This window comes from Nakaseomyces bracarensis, assembly GCF_045282275.1.
Source record: "Nakaseomyces bracarensis strain CBM3 chromosome Unknown Scaff8_0, whole genome shotgun sequence".
Taxonomy (NCBI): domain Eukaryota; kingdom Fungi; phylum Ascomycota; class Saccharomycetes; order Saccharomycetales; family Saccharomycetaceae; genus Nakaseomyces; species Nakaseomyces bracarensis.
The window spans coordinates 727,899-739,592 of record NW_027263969.1 but is presented as its reverse complement, the minus strand read 5'-3'; the positions used below and the strand labels follow the sequence as shown (position 1 = coordinate 739,592).

General features: G+C 40.1%; 4 protein-coding genes across 4 annotated transcripts; 2 read left to right on the top strand and 2 right to left on the bottom strand.

Moving 5' to 3' along the window:
* Positions 1 to 218: 218 nt before the first annotated feature.
* Positions 219 to 854, top strand: TIM18 (Tim18p; the record flags this gene model as incomplete). The annotated part of the gene is made up of 1 exon (XM_071052348.1): positions 219 to 854. The coding sequence occupies one exon, from the start codon at positions 219 to 221 to the stop codon at positions 852 to 854; it is 636 nt and encodes a 211-aa protein (XP_070906969.1).
* Positions 855 to 1,673: 819 nt separating this feature from the next.
* On the bottom strand, positions 1,674 to 3,920 carry POX1 (acyl-CoA oxidase; the record flags this gene model as incomplete). The annotated part of the gene is made up of 1 exon (XM_071052347.1): positions 1,674 to 3,920. The coding sequence occupies one exon, from the start codon at positions 3,918 to 3,920 to the stop codon at positions 1,674 to 1,676; it is 2,247 nt and encodes a 748-aa protein (XP_070906968.1).
* A 968-nt stretch (positions 3,921 to 4,888) lies between these two features.
* Positions 4,889 to 9,841, top strand: CHC1 (clathrin heavy chain; the record flags this gene model as incomplete). Its single annotated transcript, XM_071052346.1, has 1 exon — positions 4,889 to 9,841. The coding sequence occupies one exon, from the start codon at positions 4,889 to 4,891 to the stop codon at positions 9,839 to 9,841; it is 4,953 nt and encodes a 1,650-aa protein (XP_070906967.1).
* A 353-nt stretch (positions 9,842 to 10,194) lies between these two features.
* RNJ42_02180 (protein kinase subunit beta) lies at positions 10,195 to 11,442 on the bottom strand (the record flags this gene model as incomplete). Its single annotated transcript, XM_071052345.1, has 1 exon — positions 10,195 to 11,442. The coding sequence occupies one exon, from the start codon at positions 11,440 to 11,442 to the stop codon at positions 10,195 to 10,197; it is 1,248 nt and encodes a 415-aa protein (XP_070906966.1).
* Positions 11,443 to 11,694: the final 252 nt, after the last annotated feature.

Here is an 11,694-nt window from a genome sequence, read left to right as displayed (position 1 = left end):
GGATATATTCTCTTCATTAACCGCCGATGCCCTATTTTTGCACCAGAGAACTTCTAACTAAGATTTTTTTGTAGATGGGTTTTTTCATCTGCGAGCGAAGAAGCAGAAAAGAGATAGCTTATATATTGGCAAACATGCAAAACCTGGACGTCCGACTGTAACTGGTGTGTATTAGAAGCTAAGGGTAGAATATACTGCAATATTGCTGTACTATCATTATGTTTAGGTTTAATATTGTAGGGATTTCTAGGCTGAACAGATCTCTCATTAGCACACAGAGGTTAAGACTAAGACTTTACTCTCAGACTGTTGATATACCGAAGGTGATCCCCAAGGTGGATATAAAGGATGAGGTAAAGAAGAGTGAGGGTAGTAATGAACTGAATAAGACTGATGAAAAGAAGGATACTGTTGAGAAGAAGGACGCTGATGATAAGAGTCCAGTAGTGGTGGGTAAAGATGGAATTGTAAGATATCGGGTGATTCAACCTAGCGAGCCTGAGAATTCTTTTCAGAATGACTATCACAAGTACGTCAACTATACTCTTGTTCCTTTGACATTAGTAACATACGGATCTGTGGTATACACAGGAGTTGTCCATCCACTATTAGACACAACGCTAAGCACTCTATTTTTGGTGTCGACACATTACCACTTTACCAGTTGCATACTTGATTTTATACCGAAGGAGAAGTTTAAGAAATTGCATAAACTTGCACTTTACTTACTATATAGTGCCACCGGTTTTGGTCTCTTCGGTATTTACGAAATGGAGACTGAAGGTAACGGCTTTGTGGATTTGTTGAGAAGGTTGTGGTCAGAAGATGACTCCCAATTGTTTTTCAGAAAGTGATTTACAAAGCAAATGAAAAGAAACCTCATAATTAACTGTCATATCTTGTATATCTGCATTATTTTTCTTTTTTTTTTTATGAGTTGACTTTAAATAGCGTTGTCAATGTAACAATCATGTATAAAGTCTTCAATACCTTTTGTATATAAAATATAATATAATATTAAATACGTTGTTAAATTATTAATTAGTCTGGACCTTCAACACGTCCAACTACCGCTAGTTTTATTGAATGCATTGATTCACAGATGTAACTTCTATCCTAGTTCTAACCAGAAAATATGTAAATTCAATGCCATTTTAGTATAGTGGTTAGTACACATCGTTGTGGCCGATGAAACCCTGGTTCGATTCTAGGAAATGGCATTTCTTTTTTTATTTTATCTTAAATATAAATTTCGTACATAGGTATAAAGGAGAGTATACTTTTTAACGTTTTGTAGTATATATTTAACAGTATCTAATAATTACAATATAATAATGGAACTTCTATTCACCATGGCATCCGTTGAAATATAAATGAATAATATCTAAATAGTTTATTTTTTTAAATTTTTGCATATTTGATGCTCTTTTATTTACTTTGTCATCTGAATGTTATCATTACAAAATATGTGGACCAATATGAATAGAAAGGTCACTTCAATAAGAATATATGGAATATTTATATATATATAAAAATAAAATAAAATGGTTTAAGAAAGAGGCTATAGCAACAAAGGAATCGAAGCCTGCTTTTCAATAGATATAGACAGAATATGAGATGGAAAAAAAAGAAGCTTGTTCAAAAAAAGTTCACTGATTTCTTTAAAATTGTAATTACTTTGCCAGTTTAGTTAAGATCTCTGCATTGTTGGCGCCTCCCAATCTCTCAAATTCGTCACCTCTTGTCAACATATCAGCCAATAATTTGTGATAAGGAGGAATACCAGCTCCATCCTTTTCAACAGGGTTATTCTTGAGGACTTCATTGAAGTAGTTATGGTAGATATCACCATCGTAGTAACCGATAGGAGCGTTCAACATTCCATCTGGCCACTTGAATGCATCTGTCAAAGCAATACATTCCTTTCTGATCTCTGGTAGCAGTTGTAACAATCTTGGTTGGACAACTTGCGAAATCTGGTCTGGACTCAAAATCTTGAATTGTTGGAATTCACCAGCATGCTTATCAATAAAGTACAAGGAGAATAGCTTATAAACCTTCCATAATTCTTCCTTGGTTTTTGGACAAGTCACATAGGAATCAGTTGGAGAGTTCAGTTTCTCATAGTATGTATTTAACATAACATACAATGCATGGAACTTGGAAACCAAAACAAGCAGCTTCGAAGCACCATCCAAATCCTTTGTCTTTTCGACTTGCTTAGCAATGTGTCTTAACAATTTCAACAATGCCACAGCCCAGATATTAGTGTAGTCGTATAAGCTGTCCAACTTATTTTCAGAAGAAGTAGTGAATACCTTACGAATAAATTGAGGGTCCAAGTATCTGAAAGATCTTCCATCCAATTCCTTGTTATATTTACCCTTTGTAGCGGAGTCAACAAATTTCTTTAAGATAGACTTCGCAGAGGTTAGAGATAGGATATTGTTGTCACCTTCCCAAGTACATTGAACAACCCAATCGTTGTAACCTTTACCGAAAGCATTGTAGCCTGAGTAACCGTGACCACCACAAGTTTGTCTCAATTCATCAATCAACTGAGCAACTAACCATGTGTTGGTAGCCTTTAAACTGGCACTGTCAATGAACAAGTTCTTTAATTTCTGTCCGACAACTAAGAGTGCTCTCTTGTCATTCTTGGAAGAGGCAGCGTACAATTCATCTAGAGTACTGTAGTAGTAATTCAACAAGCTGAATGCGGCTGGTGAAATAATGTATGGGATCACAATTTGAGGCAAGACACGGTATTGGTGTAGTGGGTAGTCGATCAATTGCTTTTCAGGCTCACCTGGCTTCTCAGAGAACTGCTGTCTACCGACCGCGTAACGTGTAGCAATGGTAGCAAACTTGGAGCCGAACCTAAAGGAGTCCATTACCATGTTGACTCTACCACTTAATAGAGCACTGTAACCAGAGATCTGGTCCATTTGAGGGTCAATCTGGACAGTTGGTTGGCCTCCCAGGTTTCTCTGGACCTTAGTGAATCTGGACAACATGAATTCTCTTGGGATGACCACGTTTCTGAACTGGATCCAACCGTTGTCAATACCGTCACGACCCATCTTAGCACCGATATCACCAATGGTAACACCAGGCATCAGTTGCAAAGTTGAAGGGTCTCTCAAAGGCACGACAAACGTTTTAACACCGTAATCCTTACCGCCGACCTTCAATCTGGCGTAGCAAGCAGTGTGTGTGGCTGAGTGAGCAGCACCACCGATCCACCATTTCGTGGCTGCCAAGTCTGGTGTGTTAATTACAAAAGTGTCAGACTCCTGGTCGTAGGTAGCCGTGGTCTGCAACTGAGCCACGTTGGAACCGTGTCCGAGCTCCGTCATAGCGAAACACCCGTAGATCCCCTTAATCAAAAGCGCACCTCTGGTCTGCAGCCAGTACTTGATCTGTTCGTCAGTACCGTTACCCTTGATACAGTTACCGAACAACCCTAGGTGGACACCAATTCTCGTGGACAACTGTGGGTCCATGTTAGCCACCAGGGACAAACGCTTGTCGAAGATGGACAGATCCTTGTTCGTCAATGGAGGCGTGGTGTTGTCGTTCAGGTCCTGCATCGACTTCAACAGATCCGTGTCCCTGAAGTGCTTCCGCACCGTCTTCACGTCTTGCTCCATGTACAACGCCATCCTAGCAATTTTCTTCACTGTCACTTCTCTCTGTTCAGTCTTGGTTAGATCATATGTGGACGTATCCGTCTTGATGACAGGATCATGCGCCAGCTGGTCTACCAGCTGGTGCGTAAGATCCCTGGCATGCGGATCAGACTCCAAAAACGTATTGATCTGGTCAATATCCAACGCAGACCCATCTCTCTCCCTCTTAATAAACCTCTGTGGGTCTAGCACCGTAGCATCCGGATTAACAGTACTTAATCTAGTCATTTTTTTTTTTACTTAGTTATATCTGTATCATAAAGAATTATTAACGTTATGTCATTGTCATTGCTTTAAGAACCCTCTCTTTATATATGTGTCGGCCAAAGAAAGGTACTCGGCGTTTATACCTCACCCCGGACAGGGTATCAGTTTAAAGTTCTTTACTCCATCGATCACCGATCACCGATCACCGATCGGCCCAGTTTGAGCGCTGGTGAGCACTCGTTGCCCATTGTATGTATGTGTGTGTGTGTTTGTGTGTGTGGTACATGTTGATTATTGTTTCTGTGAGAGTGTTTCTCTCTGTGAGCGTGGTACATGTTCGGCCGCGATGTATCCCGCCCGCCCGCATTGCTTTACAGCCATTTACTTTTTTTCTACGTGCGTCTCTGAGTGATTCTCGGTGATTGTGCAACTTACCGAGTTATTAAGGGATCTGTCTCTTTTTCATTTGAACACACACCTTTTCTCCCTTCGACGTGACTCCCGCACCTCCAACAAACAAAAAACTCCATTGTTTTCCCCTCTTCGAACAATCGGAGTTAATCCCTTTCTTTCTCGCGTCACACACACACACAGACACACACAGCCACGAAATAAAATTCTTCTCCCCCCAACCCCCGCCTGCCCCCCCGCCCTATCGTTAATACACTATACGAATACATCACATGATATACATATATACGTGTACGTCAGATGATGTACACGTATATACGTACATATCAGTGTACGTAATACTCACATGCAATGTACGTACAGTACAACATCCGGGTAACACGCGTCCTTTTCTATATTTTTTTTTTTTTTGCTTTTGGCTTTGGATCGCAAAAAAGGGAGAGAGAGAGAGAGGGAGGACACAGACCTGTTTTAAGAACCTTTCGAGTATTTCCCACCCAATTGGATATTTGATCTGTAATATAGTAAAAGGAAACGAACCAACAAAAAGAACAGAAATAAATAAAAAAAAAGAATAAATGAGTGATCTGCCTATTGAGTTCACTGAACTGACAGATCTGACGGCGCTCGGGATTTCGCCGCAGTCCCTGGACTTCAGATCTACTACTTTTGAAAGTGATCACTACGTTACCGTAAGAGAGACCATTGATGGCAACAACTCTGTTGCCATCGTAGACCTAGCTGGTGGTAACCAAGTGACACGTAAGAATATGGGCGGTGACTCCGCTATTATGCACCCTTCCCAGAACGTGATATCCGTGAGAGCCAATGGTACCATCGTGCAGATCTTCAACCTGGAGACGAAGGCGAAGCTGAAGTCTTTTACTTTGGACGAGCCAGTTATCTTCTGGAAGTGGCTTACTGAACAGACCTTGGGTTTCGTCACCGCGCGCTCCGTGCTCACTTGTTCCGTGTTCGACGGTAACGTCACCGCCAAACCACAGCAATTGACTCAGAGACACGCCTCCTTGAACAACACCCAGATCATTAACTTCATCTCCAACGAGAAAGAGGACTGGTTCGCCGTGGTGGGTATCCTGCAGGAGAACGGCAGAATCGCTGGTAAGATCCAATTGTACTCGAAACAACGTAACATCTCCCAGGCTATCGACGGTCACGTCGCCGTCTTCACCAAGATTTTACTCGAGGGCAACGGTGCCTCTCCAGTACAGGTCTTTGTTACAGGTAACAGAAACGTCCAGACAGGTAACGGTGAATTGAGAATCATCGAGATCGACCATGACAGCTCCTTACCAATTCAATACCAAAAGAAGACAGCTGACATCTTCTTCCCTCCTGATGCAACTAATGACTTCCCATTGTCCGTACAGGTCTCAGAGAAGTACGGTATCGTCTACATCCTAACAAAATACGGTTTCATCCACCTATATGAATTGGAAACCGGTACCAACTTGTTCGTTAACAGAATCACCGCCGAGTCAGTCTTCACTTCCACTTCCTACAATAACAAGAACGGTATTGCTTGTATAAACAAGAAGGGTCAAGTACTTGCAGTCGAAGTGGACACTACCCAAATCGTCCCATATATCTTGAACAAGTTGGCTAATGTCTCCCTAGCATTGACAGTGGCCACCAGAGGTGGTTTACCAGGCGCTGATGACCTATTTACCAAACAATTCGAGTCCCTCTTGAACTCTGGTGACTACCAAAACGCTGCCAAGGTCGCCGCTTCTTCCACTTCGTTGAGAAACCAAAACACTATCAATAGACTAAAGAACTTGCAAGCCGCTCCTGGTGCAATCTCTCCAATCTTGTTGTACTTCTCCACTTTGCTGGACAAGGGTAAGCTAAATAAGGAGGAAACTATCGAATTGGCTAGACCAGTCCTACAACAAGACAGAAAGCAACTATTCGAGAAATGGTTGAAAGAAGACAAGCTGGAATGCTCTGAAGAATTAGGTGATATCGTTAAGCCATTCGATAACACTCTAGCTCTAGCCTGTTACTTGAGAGCCAATGCCCATGCTAAGGTTATCTCTACTCTGGCTGAACTACAACAGTTCGAAAAGATCATCCCATACTGTCAAAAGGTCAGCTACCAACCAAATTTCTTGGTCTTGCTGTCTCAATTGATAAGAACTTCTCCTGATAGAGCCTCCGAGTTCGCCATCAACCTATTACAGAATCCAGAGACTGCCGGTCAAGTTGATATCGAAAAATTGGCTGATCTATTCTTCTCTCAAAACCACATTCAACAAGGTACTTCTCTACTATTGGATGCCTTGAAAGGTGATACCCCAGATCAAGGTCATTTGCAGACTCGTGTCCTTGAAGTCAATTTATTGAATGCTCCACAAGTCGCTGATGCTATCTTGGGTAACAACATTTTCTCTCACTATGATAAGCCAACTATTGCTTCTCTAGCTGAGAAAGCTGGCTTGTACCAAAGAGCTTTGGAGAACTATACTGACCTAAAGGATACCAAGAGATGTATTGTTCACACAAGCAGTCTACCAGTTGATTGGTTGATCAGTTACTTTGGTAAGTTGAATGTAGAACAATCTTTAGCTTGTCTAAGAGCGTTGATGGATGATAACCTACAAGGAAATATACAGATCGTTGTCCAGGTTGCTACCAAGTACTCTGATTTGATTGGTTCCAACACATTGATCAAACTTTTCGAAGAATACAGAGCCACTGAAGGTCTTTACTACTACCTAGCTTCTTTGGTCAACCTAACTGAAGACAAGGATGTTGTTTACAAGTACATTGAAGCTGCTGCCAAGATGAATCAATACAAAGAAATTGAGAGAATCGTTAGAGACAACAATGTTTATGACCCAGAAAGAGTCAAGAACTTTTTGAAGGAGGCTAATTTGGAAGACCAACTACCTTTGGTTATTGTTTGTGACCGTTACAACTTCGTTCATGAACTGATTTTGTACCTCTACAAATCTCAAAACTTGAAGTATGTTGAAACATATGTCACTCAAGTTAACCCAAGTAAGACTCCTCAAGTAGTTGGTGCTTTGCTAGATATGGACTGTGACGAGAAGTTTATCCAGGACTTATTGCAGTCTGTTTTGGGTCAGGTTCCAATTAACGAATTGACTGAAGAAGTTGAAAAGAGAAACAGACTAAAATTGCTATTGCCATACTTAGAGCAAACATTGCAACAAGGTTCTCAAGAACAAGCTGTTTATAACGCTTTGGCTAAAATCTACATCGATTCCAATAACTCTCCTGAGAAATTCTTGAAGGAAAACGATAAGTATGACACTTTAGATGTCGGTCGTTACTGTGAAAAGAGAGACCCATACCTGGCTTATATTGCTTACGATAAGGGTTCTAATGATGCTGACTTGATCAGAATCACCAATGAGAACACCATGTACAAATACCAAGCCAGATATTTGCTAAAACGTTCTGACCCAGAATTATGGAATCAAGTATTGGACTCTGAAAACATACACAGACGCCAATTAATCGACTCCGTTATTTCTGTCGGTATCCCTGAATTAAAGGACCCTGAACCAGTTTCTTTGACAGTCCAAGCTTTCATGACAAACGGCTTGAAGCTAGAGTTGATCGAACTATTAGAAAAGATCATCTTGGAACCATCCCCTTTCAACGACAACACTGCTTTGCAAGGTTTGCTTCTATTGTCTGCTATCAAGTATGAACCAACTAAGGTTTCTGGTTACATCGAAAAGCTAGAAAACTATGATGCAGATGAAATTGCACCATTATGTGTCGAGCATGGTCTAAACGAGGAAGCCTTTGAAATCTACGACAAACACGAAATGCACTCAAAGGCATTGAAGGTTTTGATCGAAGACGTCATGTCTTTGGATAGAGGTATGACTTATGCTGATAAGATCAACACTTCAGAGTTATGGTCTCAGTTAGGTACTGCTCAACTAGATGGTTTGCGTATTCCAGATGCTATCGAGTCTTACATCAAAGCTAACGATCCATCCAACTATGAGAATGTTATCGACTTAGCCGAACAAGCTGGCAAATTCGAGGAGCTAATTCCTTACTTGTTAATGGCTAGAGAAACATTGAAGGCTTCTAAGATTGACGGCTCTTTGGTCTTGGCTTACGCTCAGTTGGATAAGATACACGAAATCGAAAACTTGTTGAGTGGCTCCAACTCTGCCAACTTAGAAGATGTTGGTGACAAATTGTTAGAAAGTAAGAACTACAAAGCTGCTAAGCTATGTTACTCCAGTATTTCCAACTACTCTAAACTTGCCTCCACCTTAGTTTACCTTGACGATTACCAAACCGCTGTCGATACCGCTAGAAAGGCTTCAAACATTAAGGTCTGGAAGCTTGTCAATAACGCTTGTATTGACAAGAAGGAATTTAGACTTGCTCAAATCTGTGGTTTGAATTTGATTGTCCATGCTGAAGAATTAGATGAGCTAGTTGAGAAGTATGAATCTAATGGTTACTTCGATGAATTGATTTCATTATTTGAAGCTGGTTTAGGTTTGGAAAGAGCTCACATGGGTATGTTTACTGAGTTAGCTATCCTCTATGCTAAATATGATACTTCCAAGACTTATGACCATATCAAATTGTTCTGGTCTAGAATTAATATTCCTAAGGTGATCAAGGCTGCTGAAGATGCTCATCTTTGGAATGAATTGGTGTTCTTATATGCTCACTACGATGAATGGGATAATGCTGCATTGACTATGATCGAAAAATCAACTGAGAACTTTGACCACGCTTACTTCAAGGATATAATTGTTAAGGTCGCTAACTTGGAAATTTACTACAAGGCTATTAACTTTTATGTTAAGGAGCACCCATCTCTATTAATCGATTTGCTATCGGTACTAACTCCAAGATTGGATATCCCAAGAACTGTGAAGATATTTGCTCAATCTGATAATCTACCATTGATCAAGCCATTCTTGATTAACGTTTTGCCAAAGAACAACTCCGTTGTTAACAAGGCTTACCACGATTTAATGATCGAAGAGGAGGACTACAAGGCCCTACAAAGTGCTGTTGACTCTTACGACAAGTTTGACCAATTAGAATTGGCCTCTAGACTTGAGAAACATGAACTAATCTTTTTCAAGAAGATTGCTGCTTTGTTGTACCGTAGAAACAAGAAATGGGCAAAGGCTCTGGACATTCTAAAGGAACAAAGATTATGGAAGGAGACTATCGAAACTGCTGCTATTTCTCAAGATACTAAGGTTGTCCATGATCTTTTATCTTACTTCGTTGATACCGGTAACAAAGAAGCCTTTGTTGCTCTATTATACACCGCATACAACTTGTTGAAGTACGACTACGTCCTTGAAGTTGCCTGGTTGAATTCCTTGGAAGACTATATCAAGCCTTATGAGATCTCTATTAAGAAGGAGCAAACCCAAGCTATCGAAAAGCTAACTGAAGAGTTTGCTGGTAAGGCGAAGACATCCGAGAATAGAGATGGAGAACCATTGATGTTGATGAACACTGCTATGCAATCTAACGGTTTTTAAGCGAGACCCAATAACGATAAAGATAAGTGACCCCTCGTAATTTATACCACTTTTCTTTCAAAAATGGAAAAATGTCCTATTAAGAACTTTGTATTTTATTTCCGATTTTTTTTATATATCTTTTACCATATATTTAAATAGTTTAAAATTATTTATAAAACGCTCTATGAAATTTTTTAGCGGGGGTATACAAGAGGAGACATAAGTCTCCAAAAGACATCATAAATGAAACATTAAAATACTTACTCTATAAGAAAAGTGTTAGGAATAAAGAAAAAAAAATATATATATATCATAGATTAGAGTCGAAGCGAAGAAACATCAGAATGGTGGTTAAGAAGAGGCTGTGAGATCTATTGTAATGGTGCGTACAATATTTGCGTAACATATTTCCTCTTATATCTGACAATAGAAGCTACACATAGAGTATTATGTTTAATACTACTGGTTGCCAAGTGATTCAGAATCACATGATTTGGAATAGGGAGTGCACCAGAGTTATTCTCATTCGAAGATTCACCTTGGGTACTAGAGTAACTATTCAGAATAACATTCTCAAGATGTGGTGGTAACTGTGGTGGTGTTAACCAGGCCATATTTTGATGGTTATTCTTCTGTTGATCTAAAGTCAAGTAGTATTGTTCCATAACATTTGGATCCGTGAAAACAGCAGGAATATCCTGAGTATATTCTAAATTAGGTTTTAATGGCGTAGTATCGTGGAATCTGCTGTATCCGTTACCCAAGTCATCTGGCTCCCTTTCAATTTCCAATGCAATTCTAGATCTTGCACTCATTGGCTGTTTTCTATCATCGCCTTGTGCTTGTTCACCAGAATCAGATCCTCTCCTAGTCTTAGCAATATCTTCTGGTTGGTCAGGTGGTGCTACTTCCAGATAATTCACGAAATTACCCATCTGATCCGTAGCAGTTGGAAGGAAGTCACTAAACCTTAGTTCATTATCAACAATGAATCTAAATCTATGTGTACCAGGTGGTAATTGTAACTTCACGTGCAGGATATCCGGCTGGTCTGGCATTGGGACGAGACCTATCATTTTCCTCCATCCAGTGAAGGACCCCGTAACGTAAACTTTGCTACCTCCTTGTTGCCATGTGATATCCACAGGGACCATGTTACTAGCCCTACCATCTCTTGGTTGTGGATCGATTCCTTGTCCCTGGTCTTGTACCTGGCTAGAATTTGAGTCCGCTTGGCTCTTGTTCTCCATAGTACTCTCCGTAGTAGCATCTGTATTATCAAACATCATATTGGCGTCAGAACCGTTATCTCCACTATCTATACTACTCGTAACACTACTATTCTCCTCTCCATCAAAATCGGATAACGTCCCGGAGTAATGTTCCTCGTGCTTAGAGTAAGGCGGAATCTCATCGTCGTCATCAAAGATTAAAGTGGAACGAGACCTATGTCTAGTGGTCAACTGCGGTTCGAGCTCATTCGCACTATCAACATTCATCTGTGAGAAACTATAACTCAAAGGATCATTAGCCTTAGTAATCCCAGCATTCACATCCGAAACATCTATCATAGACGCATCTCTATTACTATTATTGTTATTATTTGTATTATCAGACATCGCTTTGTATCAAGAAAACGAAACGAAAAAAAAAAAAAAATTAGGTCCTAGTTATCAAGATCTATCAATGGTAGGATATATCAGTACCGTATCCTTTCTGCTTCAAAAAGTCAATACCAAAATAAAACACCAACCCAAAAATAAAGCTAAAAAATTCGTTTTTTTCTTTCCCCTGCTTTCTTCTCCCAAACTATTTTACAAATTCCCCCTTCTTAAGTAGAATTACTGCAATATAACTCGTGCTTATTAAGC